This window comes from Saccopteryx bilineata, chromosome 1 (genome assembly GCF_036850765.1).
Source record: "Saccopteryx bilineata isolate mSacBil1 chromosome 1, mSacBil1_pri_phased_curated, whole genome shotgun sequence".
In the NCBI taxonomy this organism is placed as follows: domain Eukaryota; kingdom Metazoa; phylum Chordata; class Mammalia; order Chiroptera; family Emballonuridae; genus Saccopteryx; species Saccopteryx bilineata.
In genome coordinates, this window is record NC_089490.1 from 230,371,674 (window position 1) to 230,393,853 (window position 22,180).

General features: G+C 48.0%; 1 protein-coding gene across 1 annotated transcript; it reads right to left on the reverse strand.

Moving 5' to 3' along the window:
• Window positions 1–5,251: 5,251 nt before the first annotated feature.
• C1H1orf115 (chromosome 1 C1orf115 homolog) lies at window positions 5,252–14,983 on the reverse strand. The gene is made up of 2 exons (XM_066238044.1): window positions 14,630–14,983; window positions 5,252–7,867 (listed from the first exon to the last, which is right to left on the reverse strand). Exons 1-2 carry the CDS (start codon window positions 14,954–14,956, stop codon window positions 7,748–7,750), a joined length of 447 nt encoding a protein of 148 aa, XP_066094141.1. The 5' UTR covers window positions 14,957–14,983; the 3' UTR covers window positions 5,252–7,747.
• Window positions 14,984–22,180: the final 7,197 nt, after the last annotated feature.

A 22,180-nucleotide genomic window follows, 5' to 3' on the forward strand; every position in this document is an offset into this window, starting at 1 on the left:
CGAGGATCACGATGTTCATGTCATTGTGTTGTCATGAGGATTGAACCATGTGGTATTAAATATTAAACACCTAGGCCTGGATTTTCCTGCTGCAAGGCTGTGACTCATTCCCACACAACCCTGCCTCTCATCAGACACCCCACGCCCACCCCCTGGGGACTGGAATGTGCCTTTCAGCAGACTCCAATGCCAGGACAGACCCAGGAGGAGCCTGCAGGAGGTGCCCGCCTCCCCCAAGAGGCAAGCTCACACAGACTGGGCCTGTCCTGGAACTGACCAGGCTTCCAGGTAAAACATGACAACAAGAACTCAGGAAATACTGTGCTGCTGCAGAAAACCCTATGTCTGGGTTTTGTACGTTGTATTTCTGCCCCAGTAAAGAGGCACTGTACAAATGAAATAAACAGCCATCTTGGCCTTGAGCTCCAAAGACTCCAGGCATCCCTCTATGTCTCCCTGTAGCTGGTGCCCTTTCTGTTGCTCCAGCTGGAGGCAGAGAATTCTGAGTTCTCTCTTTCCTTCCCCCTGTACCCACCTTGGCGAATCTTGTCCCTCTGTTTCCTCAACAGGATCCGGGGACCTGGCTTCTTCCCATCACCCCAGGTGGCATACTGTCTCTGCTGGACCCCTCAGCAATGCCCCCCACCTGTCCCAGGCCCACCTGACCCCTCTGCAGCTCGAAGGGAGGGGATTCTTTGCAAACCATGGAATGAATCCCATCATCACCCACCCCCACAAAGATCCCATCAGACAGTTTCCCTTTATTCACCCTCATTGCTGGGTGTTCTTCTGACAGCTCGTGCAGCCCTCTGCCCATCTGGGACACCTGGCTGCCGTGTTCCCTGACAGGCCTCCCTGTTCACCCACTGGAAACCCCGGACCCCAGACTTGTTTCCTCTGTAACAGTTAATGCATTGTCTTTTCTCTTTGTTCTGCCCGTCACTGAGAGGCAAGGGGCGGGCCCCCAACCTGGGTTACTGTGGACTGCTGGGCTCAGGGTCAAGGACACAGCTGGCACTCAGAACGCTTGTTGGAAGAGTGTCTGGGTGACTGGAGCTGTGACAGAAGGAAGGGAGAGATAAGGGGATGACACCAGATCACCAGACACCCTCCTCTGACTCTCCAAGGTGGGGTCGAGACAGGGACAAGCAGATACCCACATATCTGATCTCCGGCCAGCTCAGAGTCCAAGGAATTCTCAGGGGAATGCTGAGTGCTGAGTCTTCAGAGAGAGTGCTGCACCCAGGACACCAGCTGCTCCTGCTGGGCATCTGTCCTTGTCTGCTCATCACAGAGGTCCACTGAACTCCACTACATGTCAGGCTTTGCCAAGGCACCAAGGATTCAGCCATGAGCCAAACAGTCCTCCTGTCATGGAGTTTGCATTCATGGGGGGGGGCAGTTAGACCCCAAACAAGGCATCTGATGCAGAAGTAAATGCAGAGGGGGACAGCAGGAAGCGGGTGCTGGCATGGAGTCACACACCTAGATGGGGGCCGGGGTTGGGCAAGCTCCTCACCTTCTTGACCTCAGTCCCCTCATCTGTGAAATGGGCTGATAACAGCCCCTCACCACAGGAAACTGCTAACACACAGATCAGTCCCTGCCCTCATCTGCTCAGAGTCTGCAAAGGTATCTCTTCTCACTCTGTGACAGCTATTCCCAGCTTCCTGAATTCATCCCCTGCCCCCTCTGTCCCCAAACTCCCTCTGAGCATTTGTCCTCATTCAAGCCGGGAAGTGCACAGGATCCTCCCCCTTCCAGACCACGGGCAGCCATATGGTCAGAACCCAGGGCTGGCTGGTCAGGGTCCTGCCTTCCCACCACCCACACACAACTCCTATACACTCGGGACAAAGGGCAGCTAAGGAGCTAAGGGCAACAGTAGGTTCATTCCAAGTGACCTTTCTAGTGCGGTCAGCAATTACACAGGAGACCTTGCTAATAGACTTTCCTGTGCAGGGCTGGCCATGGTCCTGGCCAGGGCCACACACGGGCCACAGATTTTTGCTTGCTGTGCTCCGTTGGCCAGAAAATGACAAACAGTGACCAATTTTGCCCTAGAAGCACCACCCAGCTTCCCGCAGAAATCTGTGCTAATTCTTTTCTTTTCATCCTCCTTTTCTCTCTTCCTTCTCCCCTTCCACTCACATTCTCCAACCACTTACTCAGCACCTACCATGTGCAAACAGAGACTGGGGACAGTATGGAGGGATCTAATTGTAACACAGAGCAGAAAAAAGGGGGCTAGGACTCAGGACACACACAATGCTGCCGTGTCCAAAAAACCCGGTCCCTTCCAGCAGCTGGACCAGGAAAGGCGTCAAGGAGGAAGTGACCTGGAGCCAAGTCTTGAGAGAGAAGCAGCACTCTAAGCACAGGGCTGGGGCAAAGGGCAAGGTGGGCTCTCCTGGCCAATTCTTCTGCCATGGGGAGAAGGGACAGCAGGGCTGAGAGTAGGAAACAGCAGCCTGGGAGGGGGCGCAGAAGCTGCTGAGGAAGTGGTTCCTATTGTTCCCATTTCCTCTGGGGCTGCTGACCACCCAGAGCTCCTTAAGAGGTCAAGAGGGAGGCAGAATAGGAAATGAACACCTTGAAGAAATGTCCTCAGACTCAGAATACCAGAGCAAGGATGGAATAATGTACCTCAACCTCATTTCACAGAAGGGGCCAGGTCCAGAGAGGGCAAGTCACTAGCTCAAGGCCACACAGCGACATACTTTCCTAAACCCCTGTGTGGTTCTCAAGTGATATTCTGGGCCTGTGAGCAAGAGATAGGGGCCTGGATCCCTTCTTCCTCCATCCTATGTTGGCAGAAGATGGCTCTCAATTCCCCACCAAGCGGGCAGCCCCTGCCCTGATGTCCCTAAAGATTTCATGACCCCGGGCCTCGGGGACTCCAAACTGGTCTGTTGAATAAATGAATGAACACAGATAAGAGGCCCCTTGGGTGATGAATGAAAGAGCAGATCTGCCTTCCTGGTTCTCACAGTTGTTATGACTGAGTTAGTAGGTCCTGGGTCCTGTGCGTGTTTGTAATAAACGTGGGTGGAGACCCCTGCCATCCTTCCTAGGAGACCCCAGCAGCCCATTGGCCCTCAGCAGCCTGTTGGTCCTCTAAACACTGTGCACGGTGAATTGACAGGACTTCTGCATCCCTACGGCACAGGTGAGACAGTTCCGGTGTTAGGAAACCAGCACCCAGACTCTTTCTGGTGGGTTTCGAACTATATACTTGGATCCCCATGCAAGCTGAAAGCGATCCCAACTTAGGTTTCCTCTTCCTCCCAGCCACTGGCTGTAACCAGATCTTGGGAGGAAACAGAAGAGAGAGGCAGGGGGAAGTAGCAGAGAGAACAGGTGAGGGTCCTGGTTTCACAGCCTCCTGACCACAGCATTGGAGTAGAATTCCCTACCTCTCTGAAACTTCAGTTTTCAAATGAAACCCCCAATAGGAAGAACAGTATCTATGGAGGAAAGAGTAAGGAAATAAAATAGAGTCGCAATAGTCAAGCTGGTAAATTACTAAAATCAAGTAAGTAGATTGAGGCATGAGGAAACTATTCTATTCTTGCTCAAACTAGCCTGGGAACTTCATCTTTTGAACTTTCCAGTTATGTCTGGAGCTATACACACATAAATCCTATAGCTAACCCTCCTGATTACCCTCTGGAGGACTAAGAAAAGAGTGTTCCTGTGTCCAGACTGCCTAACATCAATTATCTAGACTCACTGGACGTCTGGAAGACCAATTCAGAGGCTGAGAATACAGGATGAGTCTTCCCAATAATGTACTTTTTGCTGTAAAAAATCTTAGTTTTTCTTTCTTCTTTGGAAAACTCTGGGTATTACATAGTCATTGACAATGTTAGATAATCTAGGCTTCCATCAATAAATGAATGGGTAAAGAAATTGTGGTCTATATAAACAATGGAATATTGCTATACTCCATAAAAAAGAACGATGTCTTACCATTTGTGACATGGATGGACCTAGAGGGTATTACGTTAAGTGAAAAAAGTCAGACAGAGAAAGACAAGTACCAAATGATTTCACTTATATCTGTGGAAGCTAATGAACAAAATAAATGAACAAACAAAATAGGGGAGAAAAAAGACTGAATGACTCTCTGATTTATTGCAATGAAAACATTGAAAGACAAATTCAAGTCTGATTTTCTACAGAAAATATGAAGGCAATAAAAAATTTTCATTGATAACTTATATGCCCTTTTCTCCTCGACTCTAAAGATCTCACAGGCAAAACAAAGTGTCTCTGTTTCCTAGCTCTGACTGTGAGTGTGATCGTAATACCTAACTCAAGGTTCTTTCAATGATTAAAGATAAATGTGTATAGTTTTTTTCCCCAAGGCTAAGTCCATTGCAAAAAGAAAAAAAAAAGTGTTATCTCACTAGTTTCTACTTCTGCAGCAATTCTAAACATCTCTACCAAGAAGCAAAAACAAACCAAAAGAAATAGTTTCTCTCCACTTCACACAGAGAAGGTGAATCCGGACGGAGAACGGAGGTAGCTCACTCTGAAAGGAACTGGTGTCAGGAAGGGTGACCTCTTGGTTCTCTCTGTCTGCCAGCACTTTTGCCCTGATTTTACATCTGCTCTGAACCGGACACTTGTTTAGAGCCTTGTCAACAGGTTATGCAAGAAGAATCACCTGAGCAACACCTTTAAACAAAGCAACGCCAGTCTTGGAGGTGTTGAATTCTGATTCTCATCTGAATCAATGGAGTACAGGGAGGAAGTCATTGAGCACCCCCGGTGCAGGGACTCAGTGAATGGGCACCACGCACATGCCCAGCATGGGGCTGGCACCCAGCAGGTTCCCCTTTTCCCCCTGCTCAGGCCAGACTGCAGGCTCCTACCTGGGAGCCCCCTGGCACTTGCAAACGTCAGCAGTCCCTGGAGGCCAGCATTCCCCAGCTCAGGGAGAGCCACAGCTTCTTCAGAATCTTCTGATCTACTTGCGGGAAATCTCTAAATCCACATTGGAGGGTCTGGACATTTCTGCTGGGCTTCTAGAGAATAGGCCCACCTTCAACACCCAGGTGAGTCAGGGCCTCGCCCTGTCCCTGGGCATCAGAGTGGCACTGGGCTTCTCTTGGCATGTCCCACCGAGGTCCATGCCTGGCCCTTGCCTGCTGTATGAAGTCCTCAGCCATGGCAGGACACTGCAGCGTCTCTCTAAGGTGAGGCTAGAATGTCAGGGGGCAAAATAATCTTCATACACAGAAAATTAAACCAGCTGGGAGTTTTATTTACATAATTGGGCAAGAAAAGGATACAAAAGAAGCCTCAAAGTCAAGCATTTAGAAAAAAAAAGCTCTAACACTCAATTCTCATGAGGGTGTGGACCTGGATATTAAAAACAAATTGAAGAGAAAGAAAAGGCATAAAAGGTCACGTGCAACATGGGTGGCCCTTCCTGGAGTATAGAACAACTCAGGCTGAGCCACAATCTGAAGATCATCCTCTGTCCCATGAATCTGGTTCCCAGGACAATCCCTGTGAGCTTTTAACTTTTGAAATTTCTGGGTTAATTCTTAACTAGACGTCAGGAGGTTCAGAGCCAAATGCATTTGGCCTGATGGTGTCTGCAGTTACAGGAGGGCAGGGTGGGGAAGGTGTGTTTGAACAGACCTCAGTAGCTCTTGTCCCTTCCTTGGCTCATGTTTCTTGGGCTCAAAGGGCAACTCTGGGGCTGCTCAGTATCCCTGGGCCACCAGAGAGAGGCGTCCTCCAAGCCCTCCACAGCCCCTCCCACATGCCTTCCTGTGACCAGCAGGCTCGACTCTCCCACTAAACATCTCTCTGCTTTTCCTTCCTTGTTCATCTTTCTCTCCCACCCCCCAACTCCCTGTGTGGCCGGGCAAGCTATAATTATCTCATGTGTGTGAAAACGTGCCATTATCAGCTTTCATCATCTGGGCTCAAACAAGCACATTCACTTTTCCTTTCCCTCACAAATATTAACGATGCAGGAATTGGATCCAAGTTCATCTCAGCATGAGCCTCCAAAGTGTGAAGCTGTGTCCAGTTTCGCAGATACAACTTTCTCCTCCACCCTCTCCTTTTTCTGTCTGTCTGTCTGTCTTCCCACCTCCTCCTCTGCCCAGTGCCACCTGGTTGAGCTTAACTGATGAGACATAAGCACTGAGGCCTCCTTTGCATGGCCTGGAAAATTCTAGGGGCAATAGGCAGGTGTTGCCACGAATTTGACAGGCTGATCCTGTCAATAACTACCTTGGACTTTTGGAATGTTCTGGAAACAAAGTCAGAACAATGGCTGATCGTGGGAGCTGGCAGAGGGCATAGGATGAGAGGTCTCCTCTTTCTTCCTCCTCCCTCTCCAGTGGTCCAAAGTCAGTCAGTGGGTCATCCTTGGGGAGTGTCAGGACCATGCTCACCCTGAACTGCAAATCCAGTGAGATGCAGTCAATGTGGGCAGCACAGTAGAGGAAGGGAGGTTACAAAGGCAGACGACGTGAGCTCGTGGGCCTCAGAGGGTCTTCACACACCAACCAAGGCACCTCTGGGCGTCAAGCTTCCTCGGGCTCCTTCCTAGAGCCTCTCCAGGAAAATGTAGCAAATTATCTCGCTCCAGGTAAAAATCCTTTCTCCCCTCATAGTCACCACTCTGCTGCTGAAGGCCAGGCCACCAAAGGTTTCCCAATGCTGATAACCCAGATGTGGGTCCTGTGTCTCCACTTCTCTTGTCCAGTGTCATTCTTGTCTTGTTTCTACGTCCCTTGCACCTGTCTCCTACTTTCTGGTTTCTTCTCTACATCATACACTTCCATTTCCATATGTAGTCTCTCCCTTGCTCCTGAGACAAAGCACCCTCTGATGGCTTGGCACAGAGGTGCTGAGCTGACGCTGTTGGGCACCTGAGTCAGGAGGCCCACGACACCAGCCAGCTCATGTGTACAGGTGAGTCTGGCCAGCCCCAGGCATGGGCTGGGTCAGACTGGGCTGCACAAGGCACATCAGCCCTCAGGAGCACTACCTCGCCCAACCTTTCCGACCACACAGCCTGCATTTAAACTTGCCTTTCTTCCTCCTCTCGTCTGCACTGCACATTCATGTCAGAGAACGGTGACAATGACAAGCTTTTATCTACTTTAAACAGTCACGAGGCGTTGTCAACACAGTTTCAAAGTGTCATGGCCTTTGAAGAGATTTTTCTTCCTTCCTTCTTCCCAAGCCTGTAATTACACTCCTGGTGACAAAGGGTGGAGGAGGAAATAGGGGGCATGACTTCAGAAACATGCTGCTCCTTCGGTGCCCTCAGAACCGAGGCCACCAAGGGCTATGAGCGACCTGTGACCTCTCCAGGAAAATGTAGCAAATTATCTCACTCCAGGTAAAAATCCTTTCTCCCCTCATAGTCACCACTCTGCTGCCCACCCAGGGTGCACACACCTGGCTGGCGTCACATGAAGGGTCCCGTGCGAGCCAACTAAACTCTGACCTCAAACCTAACATCAGCCTAATTCTCTGTGGGATCGCCCACCGGGATCACCCGAGTCTGAGAGATGGGGAGAGCTCAGCAGGTGGGCAGACACATCCCATTCGCAACACTCATCCTATTCAACAGAGCAAGACTACTTTTCTTCCAAATGCTTTGTGGCTTCAAGTCGGAGATGCTTCTGGGTTTGCACAGCTCCCAGTAGGGGAGGCTTCTAGCCTTGTGGAGGTGTCTGTCCCCTTCCCAGCAGCTCCCAGCAGCTTCCTAGCGGACAAATGACACCACGCTGGTGGCCACTCCAAACGGGGCAGAGTAGGCCGCGGCGAACCCCTGCAGCCCGATGACCACGTAGCGGCATCCTTTAGTGATGACCTTCCCAACGTTCTATTGTTAGGAATCAAGAAAAAAAGGGAAAAGAATTAGGTTGGGCAACTTTTGAACACAGGTGATATACCTAAGTAATCATTTTGCTTTATTAGCAAGTTACCATGTTTGTCTCCCCCTACCCCCAGCCTGGGAACATGGTGGGGAGGGGCTCAGGACAGACATCACCAGAGAGCTCGCAAACATCGCATATTCCTGGATAATTCAGAGAGGCCGCTAGTTCGAAAACCAATCCAATTTTGTTTTATTTCTTAACCAAAGCCAACTCCTCTTCCCTGTTACAGCTAAGCTACCCAGTCATCTGAAGGCTGGGTCAAGGTTTCCTTTATTCACCTTATCCAAAAGCCCAGCCTGTCCTCTCTTAGCCTCCAGGACATATCCCTGTCTGACCCACACATTGGCTTCTTTAAAGTCTCTGATCGCTGCAACCACAGAAGTCTCACGTTCTAGAGACAGTCACTAGTTCCTTCAGGGTAAGGACAGGGCCACCCTTTCCTGATCTCTACTCCTCTTCCTCCTTTTCTGCAAGACCTGGTGCAAGACTGGAGGCTCCATGGATTCCAATGAAATCACAACAGAAAAGCTAAGACCATCACCAGAGACTAACATCGATCGTGTTGCTGTCCTCAGCCATCCTCTCCTCACTCCCAGCCCTCCGAGTCACTCTTGATGACGTCCATGCTCATGCAGGTGACCCACCTCATCATCCACCCTGTCCCTCAGCCCCACGGCGTGTCCGACTCCAATAACCAGATGACCAGGTTTCACGTAAAATCCCTGATCGCAATCACAAGCCTCACAGACTTCCAACACTGTCTGTCCAGCCGGCTGGCTGTCCCTCTCTCCCAGGTACTATTTCCTATGCCTTGCCTTCTCTGCAGGTCTCCACACGCACCGCACACACACAGACATGGACTGTCTCCATGCCCTCCTTAGGTGATCCCACTCCATCGTTCACTGAAAAGATCAGACGTCATCGAGGAAGCCATTCACGCTCCCATCACTGTCCTCACACCCACACTGACTCGGCTCCTCCCCCCTTCAGGTGTCCCGGTGCACAAAATGGTCCTCTTCCCCCAAAGACACCTGCTGTCGGTGCCCTTGGTCACCTAGGCCTGGCTTTCCCCTCTCCAGAACCATCATTCTCAGACTCCGCTTTAGGCATTCCCTGGTCTCCACTTCCCTCTCTAGGTCCTCTGGGGTCTCCACGCTCATCATATCAAACCAGCAGTAGAGCCCTACCCACACACTGCCTCCTCCCTGGCTCCTACCCAACCCCCGATCCAAGACTGCGTGGCCACGGCAACCTGCCACCGCCATGCTGCCTGATTTAATGGACACTTTCTGTCTTCCCCTCCCACCTTTCAGCAGCTTGAGACACACTTCATGGAATGAGATCACTTGGCCTTCCCGACGCCATATTATCTTGGTGTCCCCCTGCCTCACAGGCAGATGCCTCCTCAGCCTTCTCTACTGGCTTATCCCTTCTACAGAACTTAGTTCTGTAGTTCTTCAGTACTTAGCCCTAGGTCCCCTCCTTCCCTCCCACCCTCCTTCTCTCCTTTCTCTTTCTTTCCTTATTTGCCTAAAATCTCTCCTTAGGTGGTCTCATCCATTTCCACTGACAAGTATTTCCCGAATACTGATAACACCCAAATTTATATCTTCGGCTCAGACTCAAATATTCAACTCTCCATGTGAGGTCCCCATGCCTTGAGGCCTTGTGAGTCCTCTGGTGCAGTCCTGCTCACTGCACCAAGCAGAGAACCCTACCTCAGTTTGGCTACTGGTATGTGCTTGGTGGCCGTTGGTCATCGGGCTTCCACAAGAAGATAGGACAGAGGAGTTACATTTATCCACAATTATACAGCTGGGAAGAGGCAGAGCTGAAGTTCGGCCCCAAAGAAAGCTCTTCTCAGGGCCCTTGTCCTTAATGCCCTTATTATATTTTCTCTCCTTAATGAAGGCAGGGTGTGAGCTTGTAATTAACTGCTTGCAGTCTGGGCTTAACTTCCAGCTCAATCACTTCCTTAACTTGGCCTCAGTTTTCTCACCTATAAAATGGGACTAGGTAGCAACTACCTATTGGGTTGTTAAGAGGATGAAACGGGCTTCTAAGAGGAAAGCACTTAGGACTATGTCTGGCAGTACAGTCAGTCATTCCAACTGTAAAACAACATTGGCCTCTTTTTTTTTTTTTTTTCATTTTTCTGAAGCTGGAAACAGGGAGAGACAGACAGACAGACTCCCGCATGCGCCCGACCAGGATCCACCCGGCACGCCCACCAGGGGCGACGCTCTGCCCATCCTGAGCGTCGCCATGTTGCGACCAGAGCCACTCTAGCACCTGAGGCAGAGGCCACGGAGCCATCCCCAGCGCCCGGGCCATCTTTGCTCCAATGGAGCCTTGGCTGCGGGAGGGGAAGAGAGAGACAGAGAGGGAAAGCGCGGTGGAGGGGTGGAGAAGCAAATGGGCGCTTCTCCTGTGTGCCCTGGCCGGGAATCAAACCCGGGTCCTCCGCACGCTAGGCTGACGCTCTACCGCTGAGCCAACCGGCCAGGGCCAACATTGGCCTCTTTTTACTCCATAGCAATCTAGGTTTGTGGTGGTAATACACAAAACTAAGATGTTTCATTATCTGTTCCAGAAAGTTTCTGAAGAGTATACTTTCCTATGATAGTCCTTGCAACAACGGAAGTGGGGGGACTTTATACCATGTCCCCAGCACTCAGAAAGCGCCTTGTTGTTTCCTTTGCTTGCTCTGAGGCTAATGGAGGAGCATTGGGAACATCAAATCACATCAATGGCTTCTCTAGACACTGATCCCCAGAACACTGCCCTGCCGACTTCTCAATGAGACACTGGGGTGCATCCATGCATGTGCATGCATGTATGTGTGTGCGTGCAACTGTGTGTGCGTGTGTTTGTGTTGGGGGTGATGTTGCTGAAAGATGCATTTATACAGATGTGTAATAAGATCCAGCAGAATTTCACTTACCTATTTGAAATAACGACAATGACAAAAGTGTCCTCTGGGAGCAAGTCTAATGGTCAAGAGCATCCTTTATAAAGCAATGCCACCAGAAATCCTGGATGGCCTGCATTCAACTTGACATTTGGGCTATTTGTGTCTCCGTTTTTCCTCCACCTGCTATTTAAAAAAAAACCCTGCCTGTCACTTCATCTTTGTGATTTATCAAAAGAAAAAATATATACTAAAATAGCTCATTAGCAGGAACACTGTCAAAGCACAGACTTGAGAAAATGGGAAGAAAAGAATGTGAAACATTGATCAATGGTCACCCAACATCATTTGAGAGAGATTTGGGATTCTTTGATCAACACAAATAATCTCTCTGAGGGGGAGAAGGGCATGGGGGAGCATGGGAGAATGTGACAGGTTGAATATTGAGCCCCCCCAAGATGCCCATGCCCTACCCCCCAAAATCAGGTAACATGTTCCCTTATATGACAAAAGGGACTTTGCAGATTTGATTAAATCAAGGGTCTTAAAATGGGGAGACTATCTTGAATTGTCATGTGGGTTCAGTCATTATAAGGATCCTTATGTCCTTATCAGACTCCATGTAAGGACCACGGTCCTTGGAAGAGGGATGTGGGAGGAGGCAGAAGGAAGGAGAGGGACAGAGAGAATGAGGTTTGCAGATGCAACACCACCGGCTGTGAGGACGGAGGAAGCTGGAGCGAGCAAAGCACTTGGTTCCTTCCTGGGGCTTCCAGAAGGCAGCGGGCCTGCTACCGCCGACTGTAGCTCAGGGAGACTGAATTTGGAGCTCTGGACTCCAGAACTGTGGAGAATAAACATGTGTTGTCTTAAACAGCCACATTTGCGGTCATCTGACACAGCAGTCATAGGAAACTATTACAAGGAGTGAGGCTTTCTGAAGGTTCCTGGCTATTCAGCGAACCCCCAGGGATGTCAGGGATCCCCGGCCCCCTCCAATTTCAATAAAGAAACCATTTCTCAATAAATCTCACTCTCCCTTAGGCATCAAGATGAAGTCTTCAGCTGTGACATTTTGTCAGGAGCCAGGCACAAAGCTGAGGTGCACAGTCAGCTAGGGAAGGGTTAGTCATTAGAAACCGATCAGAAAAAAATGTCCCATGGAGCCTCTCCTCCACCCGTTGAGCCAAGGATATAAAACCCTTGTCACATGCCAGATTTGCTTGAAGACGTCCACATGTGTCTGCTCATTCACCCCCACCACAACCCTAGTATTAGTCCGTGTTGCAGACGAGAAAACTGAGGCGGAGAGAGGTGAGCATAGCCGGAGGTCAGCCTATGCTTTCCTTCTCCAAATCTCTCCTAGCTGCTTGATTGACACAGTTTAATTACTTTCCTTCTCTACACCCCTTCCATGGCTATCACAGGTGCCTGGGAAAGGCCCCTCTTATTTTAAGCTAAATTTAGAGATTAGTTCTCTCACCTCAACTGCTTCAGCATGGGCAGGGGCCAGGTGACACTCTGCCTTCTGCCCTCCTGTTCTCTAGCTGTGCCACCTTGAACAAGCAGCTTAACGACCATAAAATCCACTTTCCTTTGCTGCAAAATGGGGTCCTCATTTTCCCAAGGTTGTCGCGAGGGGTCACACATAACCTGTGCACAGAGCACTCGGCATTTCTGGGGAGTGCAGCAAATGCATGTCCCTTCCCCTCCCCCTAGCCCCCAAAACAGCACTGTAACAATGAATGCACCATGTGAACACAGCTTTGTTACTTAAAATCAACTGGGAACATCTCCCCAGACATGCAGCCTTCCAATCGTACAGCCTCCTGGGAGAGGCTGGACCAGCCCAGCCTGGTTGATTCCTGGTGGGGGCCACGGGGCAGCAGGGGTGTGTGACCCAATCTTTTCATGTTTCACAAAAGCCAAACATTTCTCTTTACACAGAAGCAGGAAGGGACTTGGGTGAAGAATGTGAGCGTTCGATGCACAAGAACTTTAATCACCTTTCCTTGAAGGAAAAGCCAGCCATCCATGGAAACAATGAAAATAACTTCTGGGAAATGCATCATGAGGCGATTTTACTGTTGTGCGAACATCACGGCATGCACTCACACAAGCCTACGTGGTCTAGTCTGCTGCACACCCAACCTACATGTTATAGCCCACAGCTCCTAGGCTACAAGCTTGTACAGACTGTGACTATAGGGGACACTGGGGGCAATCATTACCCAGTGATGAGTCAAGTACTCGCCCCTGACTGGCAGCAAGTGCTAATTTCTCCACCTCCCCACCAACACTTGTTATTTTCTGTAGTGTATGGTGTGTGTATGTGTGTGTGTGTATGTGTGTGTGTGTGTGTGTGTGTGTTGACAATAACCATCCTAGAGGGTGGAAAGCAGTTTCTCACTGTTAACCTGTGAAACCTTAACTCATCCTCTGTGCCCAGTCTCATGTCACCATTGATTTGACTTTATAGCCTCATCCCTGAGGACTACCTGCCTGGGCTCTGATCCACGCAGCCCCAGCTATGCCTGGAGAGGCTTTGAACTTCTCCGGGGCAGGGCTACATCATACGTACCATTTTTATCTCTAGCGCTTAGCACAATGCCTGGCACACAGTAAGAACAACAACAAAAACAGCACATTCTGAGCCAGCCTCGGCGCTGAGATTTCCACATTGTCAGCTCACCATTTGCTGAGAAGCAAAGGATGACTTCTTTGCGTTCCATGGGCCCCAGGAAGAAGGATGATAAGTCCTAGTATGACTTTCAGCCTGCCAGTCGCAGCTTTATAGATTTTATTCATGTGTTTTACAACTGCCTGCTTGTATACTGCTCCCAAAGCTGCTGACATACTTTCAGAGAGGATGATACACCTAAGCTTCTAAGCTATGGCGACGGGCTGGCTTCAAGTACGATAAGAGCCACTGGAGGACACAGATAAAGGCAATAAATCTGATGGGGCCTTTGGCCTTTGGCTATGACGCAATTAATTTGGGATTTTATTCTAAGTGACTGTGTCCAGCCCTGGGGAGCAGGGGCCCCAGTAGCTTCCAAGGCTTCTAGGCTGATCCCCAAGGAGGAAACTGTCATTTTATTCCATATTCATGTCCATATCTGTTCTCTCTCTGTCTCTTCACCCCCACACCCTAACCCAGGCACATGGCAGTACATTTAGAGGCCCCAGAGCCCACAGATAACTGTGCATATTTGTGTATGTGTTGAGCTCGTAGGCCCTTGGAATAACTTTGGGACTATTTGGGGCAATAACTCAAACAATTCTCAGCTGGTGGGATATCCTGGTCAGGATGTTGCCGGAAACAGATACCCTGGGCTGCAACTCAGAATTTTCCAACTGAGTCACCTTCTACAAGTCACCAGACCATTGCCCAGGCCTCAGTACTCCCACCTGTAAAACAGGGACACCGGTTTCTGTCCTGCCCACCACACAAGGGAGTGTAAGACACACCTAGGATAAGAACCATCTCGATAAGGGACCCTTAGAACTGTCGTTAACCAGCCAGCAGCGAAACAGCAGGTGGACCTGTGCCGGTGACGCCTTTGCTTTAGTTTCTATCATTACTTGAAACTTTCCCCTCACTTTCCAGGTCACAGAACAGTTTGGGGACTTTAGTAGTGAGTGCTGAAGAGAGGGTGGTTGTGCGGGGCTGAAGGGGACACACAGAGGGAGCTCAGAGAAGCTGAGCGCAGTCACACGGTGGAGACCGGACTCCAGCTCTCCATCGGGACAGTCGGGGAGCCCGGGGACTCCAGGGCGGTGGCAGGGGGCCTACCTTGCCGTACTTCTTCAGCTTCTGCCGGTACTTCTTCTTGGGCTTGTCGCTGGGCGCCTGCTCCTCTAGCGGCTCGTAGTGCTCCGGAAGGACGGCCAGGTGCACCCGCCGTGCGCTCCGGGCCCCCGGGCGCCCCGCGCTCGCCGCGCCCTCGGCCACCTCGTCTTCCAGCTCTAGGTGCTCCAGGATGGCGGTGGCCTCCTCGTCCCCCCGCGTCCGCCCCCGCGTCCCGCGGCGCAGGAGGCCGCTCGCCGCCTTGCTCCGCAGCCTGGCTCCCACCGTCATGATGCCGCGGCCCCTTCGGCGAAAGTCGGGATGTAAAGACATCAACCTTTGCTAGGCGCCCGCGGCACCCCCCCCCCTCCCGCCCCAGCCCGGACGGGGCGAGCGACTTGAGGACACAACGCCCCCTGGCAGTGGGGCCCGGAATCGCTGCGGCTCCACCTGGGCCTGGCCACCGGATGACCATCGCGCTGAGCCCCACTTGCCACCTCGCCTCCCGTCCTGGGGGTCAAAGGTGTGAAAGACACCCCGAAAGGTCACTGCACCATGAACTTCCAAACCACGTCTAACCGCACTTGGCACAAAATAGGTGAATCCCAAATAGTGAGTCAGACTTCATTTGTCCACGTGCAAACTGACAGCGATGACGATGGTGATGATGACAATGATGATGATAAAGATTACTATACTCCGTGCTGGTAAAGATGCAGCGAGAGGATCGTGACAATAAATGTCATGGGATGCAAACTGGTGACAAGCTTTTGGAAAGGCAATCAGAAAATAGTTGTCAAGAGTCCTGAAAAACAGTCACACTTTTCCAGTCACCTGTTCTAACGAAACAGTCAGAAAGGCAAAGCAGTGTGTCCACGGTGTCAGTCACAGTCTAACCCAGTGACAAAGTGGAGCAGACTGAAGGGGATGGGCTAGCTGAATTCTGGTGCAGACACATGACATCAGGTGATGTCATAATTGAAATCAGATGACCCTGGTGGACATACATTCTCAGTACCTGTAATCTCCACCTGTTTACCATGCCTGATTTCCTTATGTGGGCTTGCAATTCTTGGCAACTTATGGTTAAATATAAAATCATACAGGTTATGATTTCATTAATATTTTAATATTATTAAAACTTGTGATACATTTAAGAATTATTTGGAAATACTGCTATAAAGACATAAAACCTTTATAATTTAGCATGTTAGAATATTAAACACCAGCTTTGTGATTCCAACTTAAAATGTATAATCAAGTAATGACTTAGACTTTTAAGTTCAATCAAAAAGAATACAAAAATAAGTTTAATTTATTATGTATAAGAATTAGTCTTATGTTGAAATACTTGAAAAGAAAATCAAATACACCAAGTTTGCAAGTCACTTAAAATGTTTAAAAAATTAAATTAAGTGAATGGTTAAAAGCCCCTTATAGTAATTGTTAAATTTACAATTGCTTTATAAACTAAAGCAGACCCTAATGGTCCCTTTTCTGTGTACAAAGCTGACTTCAGAGACCCCCAGATTGCCTGTCAAATGAAGACCAAGGTGAAATGCTCATGAGATCTAACATGAGCTATGCAAAATATTTTTCAAATATCACAGCATTAGCTTGCCTGTTAATTCCTTGTAATACTCAGAATCTTGAACTTGATGCAAAGTTAATCCTCTCTCTTCTATTGGGCAGCACGTGCTGTGTGTGTGGGGGGGGTGTAAGTGTGTGTGGGGGGGGTGGAGTGTAAGGTTGGTAGAGAAGCACCAGGTTTCTCTTCTGTTTTCCCCACTTGAGGAGCCTCAGCTCTCAAATGTGCAAACTGGTTTCCGGCCCTTCTGAGGGTAAAACAGATAAGAGGACAGAAACGTTTTTCCTTCACTGGGACTGCTCCAGACATTGTACCCTCTGGGCCTGGCAGGTGTTTGGAGCTGACATTTCCATTGGTTCTGTAGGCGCGCCCACTGAACAATCTGTGTGACTGGCCACGGCCCAGCAAATGCCTTCTCCCTTCCCCATTACTCCTCGCTCATCTCCATCAGTTCTGTGGTTCAGCTCTGGCTTTCCTATCCTTAGCCTCTGTGCCCTTCTAGATGGCCACATGGGACAGGATTTAGTATACGGATCCATGCTTCCAAATGGCCAAAGGGCAGGCTGTACACGGGGCCAATTCCACAGAAACCTCTAGAACCACTGCAGAGCTGTCATTTGTCCTGCAGTCAGGAAGCTGGGGCACCAGGACAACACCTCCAGGGCCACTGGCTGCGAGTACACACTACCGTAGCTGCCAGCCAGGGATCCTCCAAGGCCCATGCCATTAGCTCCAGCCATGGCTGATGGGTCTATGCTAGCAAAAGACTCACATCTCTGCCAGTCTCTTGAGACTCATGAGCCTGGGGACCAGATCCCGACATCTAGCACAGAAGAATCCCACACCTGCAGGACTATGTTTATTTTACTAGCAGAAGCAGCAAAAATAGCAGAAGCATTGCTTTCACCCACTTTGCCTTCCAAAGCTCTGGGGGGTGCACCTGATTAGAAGCTAATTTGCTTAATTCCCTCCAGGACCCAAGGGACTCTGGGATGTGTTTGCTTTCCCCAGCGTCTGCACACAGGAAAGAGGGTGAGAAGGATGCTGAGTGCTAACCCATAGGAATCTTTCCTTGTTGGTAAAAACTAGGGACCTGCCCTCCAAAGGAACAAAACACTGGAGAGCTAAGGTTCATGAAAATACATCAGTTATTGAGGGGAAAAATGTTCAGAGACCTCAGAGTCTTAAAAACAACCGCTTATTTGGAAACTTGCATAAAAATAGTTACAGATATTTAATTGAAAACAGTCTGTTCTAGACATAGAAAGACTATTTATGCTTTAATCTTTTGTAATAAATGTGCAAGTCTGGAAAGAAAAAAAAAAACGAGGGAGGGGTCTGTATGGACCTGAAGTTTTATAATTTAAAGTAACTCTTATTTTTATAGGAAAGGCTTATTAGGCTCAGGAAGAAATATTGCTGGAGCTGATGAGAACTGGTTACAAACAATGGAACAGTTACAACAGCCTTAGTTTTCAAAGTCTGCAACTTAAAGTGAGGGAAGGGGAGCAGTTCTGAATCCCAGCTGAGTTCTAGTATTTTTTGAGCAGCCTCTCCCCAAGGGCAAGATGGTTGACCCCACCACCTCTCAGGTTAAAAACTTAATTTTTTAAAGATTATTTTTAGTTTCGGGTCTTCTATATTAACTATTTTTCAGTTCAAAATGTGATTAAAAAAAACAGATGGCATAATAGCAGAGAAATTTAACATTTGCATTTAAGTTTTTGAGTATCTGTGGTAATCGCACTTGACAGATCTTATAGAATGCAAAATTGTGGATTTGGGGCATAGCACATTTTTATTTCACTCAAAGGGGTTGGACTTCAACACTAACGATGGAGGAAAGAGGAGATCAATACAATGTAAACACGGGATTCCAGTTAAAGTACGTGACAACTAAAATTTGCTACAAGGGTCTTCCAGAAATTGTTTCTCCTGGAATCCAGGGATTTTTTTAAAAAATTCTGTTTTCTCTTTCCGAGAGAGGGTAAACTGTTTCTGTCCTATGGCTGCTGTGAGGGGCTGACATTGGGCCACCTGAGTGAGCAGAGTGGGGGCAGCTGGCCACAGCTCTGATTGCACGGAGCTCAGCTCTGGTTAACCAGGTTTCAGCCTCCTGGGCAGCGGCAAGGGCCCAGCCTTTGACCTTCGCAGTATTTGAGCAGGGGGGGGCTGGTTCACCTTTGGCTTCCACTCCAGCCCTGACATCAACCACTGGGCAAACGCCCCCGAAAGCTCGCTGGTGCTCCTCCTCTGCTCTTTCTCAGCACAATCCTGGGGAACAGGGGGCAGTTGCAGGGCTACGTGGTTTAAAATTTTTTTTTTTTTTGCTGCGCTTCCAGATTCCTCCAGTCTAGCCTGCCAGGCCACACGGCACTATTTACAAAACATGCTTGGCGGGTCTCCTCCCTGCCCCACACTGTCACTTCTCCTTGCCAGGCATGCCTCTGCTGCCCACCAGCTCAGTGGCTTTTCCAGGAATGCAAGCGGCTGCGGCGCGCTGTGAGTCTGTGATGCCCCCTTCTGGAACTCCGTTCACCTTCAGGATGTCCCTGCGACCACCACTGCCCAGATACCACCGAAGTGTGTCATTCTTATTTGAGCCTCCTCAGATTCAATCCCGTGTTATCCCCAGATCCAGGGTCCTTGGAATCATTTGGAAGCATTTTCCATCCGAGGCAGAACCAGAAGTGGCCAAAGCTTTAAAATGGGACTGCTAACATTTAAAAGAATTCTTTAACAATATTACAGAATTAACTTTTACTGAGCCAAAGGACTCGGAAGATTTGGAAAACTACTGGGCTGTTTGCCCTGGCTAGTATTGAGAATAGAAGAATATATGTATAGAGAAATAAGGTCAGAATTATGTTTTTATAAGTTAAAAGACTATTTCTGATAAAACCTGAAAATCCTACATTGCTATATATCCATTCTTGCCAACAATATTCCATTCTAATACATATACTGTATGCATATACATATGCATATTCTAATACATATATGTGGGTATATATGTGTATGTATATATATTGATACATATAAATTTTCTCTCCTGAAGGTAGATTAAGATATCTTAACTGGTACTGCATTTAGGAAAATGCATCATGAAAACTATGTTGGCTTACATATGTATTAAAACTACATAAGTTATGACTACAATCGATAGGACACAACAGCATGCGTGATATATTGATTAGAAGGGAAAAGCTACTACATATGACAAAGAAAAGAATTAGTCGAAGCTATGGGTAGGGGGGCATGCAGGAAGATGACTCATTGAAATGTTTTCAAATAAGATAGGATATAATACAATTAAATTTTAATTGGAGACACAGAACTATAGAGTGTAAAAACATTAGTAAAAGCTGAATAGAAGTCAGAATGGGTTTGTCCAGGTTTGTTGAGAATGCACATGTAACCATGCAATGAATGAGTCATTGCAGGTGAGGCAGATAGAAGCCAAACGAATGGTCAGTGCATTTTGAAGACCAAACTGTTGCAGTATCTCTATCTTCAGGATGTGAACCAATAAACTGACTTACCCTTCGGCCAAGGACTGATTACAGCCACATACTAGAAAGCAGAAGCTACAATCCGAAGAACTCAGAACTATCAAATGTCGACCCCTTCCAAAGGAAAACGAATGGAAACCTTTGGACAGAACTTCTAAAACCCAGAGTGAGAAATTATTTCAGAGTTCTCTAGACCAAAGTAATTTTACTCTATATCTTATGGTATACTCTAAGGACCAATAAATATTTGAATTTCATTTAGCAGTTTTACAGTTAGTCCTTTGAGTGGTAAGTTTTCTGTTAACCCTTTGACTTGAGGACATACATAAACGTTCGTACTACTCAGAGGGTTAGTATTAGTACTGGTATCACTATTTTGAAGCTATATTTTTATTGCCAAGTAATATAAGTAAGTTATGTTAGCTTTATTATAAACTAAGAGCTTCAGAATGACAATTAATGAGTTTACTATGAAAGGAGGCATAATTATCATTTGAACATAGGATTAATAATTTAAACTGGTTGTACAGTAATCTTAGTACTAAACTGAAAATGGATATGAAGTTCTTACATGTCTGTGTATGTATATGCATGTATTTTTGCATCTCTGCCCACTGAAAGGCCCTACAAGTCACAGTATTCAAGTAGCACCAAGTTAGATAAGCAACCCTAGAGTTCCCAGTTTGGTCTCTAATACCCCTAGAGTTCCTAGTTTGTTTCTACTAAAAGAAATGGAGCCTTAAAAAATTGGTGGATGGCATGTCTTGGTCAGAAAAGGTATAAGATGAGCCTGGGATATCTTGTTAGTAGACAGCAAAGACACTTTAAAAATGTGTGTATTTTCATCAGAGTGTACCAGTGAAAGGATTCCTTTGGCTAAATTATGACATTTTGATCACCCTAAAAGCACTCATGACTAAAAACAATGGAAACAAATTGAGTCAATGTAAAGCCATCAGTCCATCCCAGTGTTCTAAGAGAAATAAGGCTAGGATATAAAAAGGACATGGCTATAAAAGACTATATATTGTTTTCCAGTATCATCTTAATTATCTCCATGATTTTTGGCCCTGCTAGACATGCACAATATGAAAAAAACAATGCAGAATTCCACTGAGTCCTAGAAAATTTATGAAAGCACTACATTTGGATATGAGGGATTTCGTGGGATGGAATTAGGTGCCTTTGTAAGCAGATGGAAAGATACTTAAATAACCCACATGAATGAAAACAATTACAAAATCCAACTGAGGCAGTGAAGGCCGGTAGTGTCAAAGCTGTGAGTAGACAGAACCAGATGTGCTATTCATTAAATCTAGGGAATGTGGGCCATGAGAGCAAAGACTTCTGAGGGGCAATGGGGTGTCTGTTTTATAGACAGGTCCACAGGGTTCCAACTGCTGTTGGATGATAGGATCAAGTGGTGATTCTGGACAGGGGTTTTCTCTGCCCCCTAGTGGTTCTGTCTGGTAGTAACTGGAACCAACAAGTGCACTGTGTCAAAAAGTTTACAAGGTGACCTGAAGATGGCAGCAGAGTAGGCAGACACACAGTCTCCCAGCTCACACCACCGAACTGGATTATAAACTAATTTATGAACAATCAGCGTGATAAACCATATCTGGACTATAAGAACAGCTTTCAAAAATCAAGGAGCAAAGAAGAAGCCACAACAAACTTGGTAGGGAGCGCCTGAACCTCACCTGCTTACAGGAATGGGGGGGGGGGGCGGAGGGGGAGGTTGGGCTCTAACTCCAAGGAAAAGAGCAGTAAATACTGCTCACAGCCACTTGCCTGGCGACCAGGGAGCGAGTTGTGTTGAAAGGGCCCGCTTATTTTCGAAAAAGAAAGAAGAAAGAGAGAGACAGATGGTGAGGGGGAGAGGAATATAGGTGATGACATAAAAAGCTGACTCATTCAGTGCTGGAGGCAGCCATAACTGGGGGAGGGGTGATCCTTCCATAAAGCAAAATACAAAAGTACTTCCAGGTCACAGAGATACAGACATCTCTCCAGCTCCAATCAGTGCAACAAGACACAGCTGAAAACAAGAAGTGGGGAGGAGGGGCAGTAACTCAGGTCTCCATGGAAATCTGAGATACACCTCCCCTACTGAAGCTGAGAAAGCAACCCGCCCCCAGAGAGATTAACTGGCAGAAGAGGACTTCAGAGCCTCAGGTCACACCCACCGCATTCCTGGATACCTGTTCAAATAAACCCCCTGCTGAGGTCAGCAAACAAGACAATCACCTGTTAAGAAAACAAACAAATCAAGACTTCAAAGCAGCCCCAATCCTAAAGTGGATTACAAATAATAGCTAATGCCAACCCAAGAAGACCTAGAACAGGGGTCCCCAAACTACGGCCCCGCAGGCCACATGCGGCCCCCTGAGGCCATTTATCCGGCTCCTGCCGCACTTCTGGAAGGGTACCTCTTTCATTGGTGGTCAGTGAGAG

Bases quoted from the DNA above. Each gene is read 5' to 3' on its own strand.
- C1H1orf115 (XM_066238044.1), bottom strand. From the start codon at position 14,956: ATGTCTTTACATCCCGACTTTCGCCGAAGGGGCCGCGGCATCATGACG. The intron at 7,868-14,629 runs GTAGGCCCCCTG...TCCTAACAATAG, and splicing joins AGCTGAAGAAGTACGGCAAG to AACGTTGGGAAGGTCATCAC.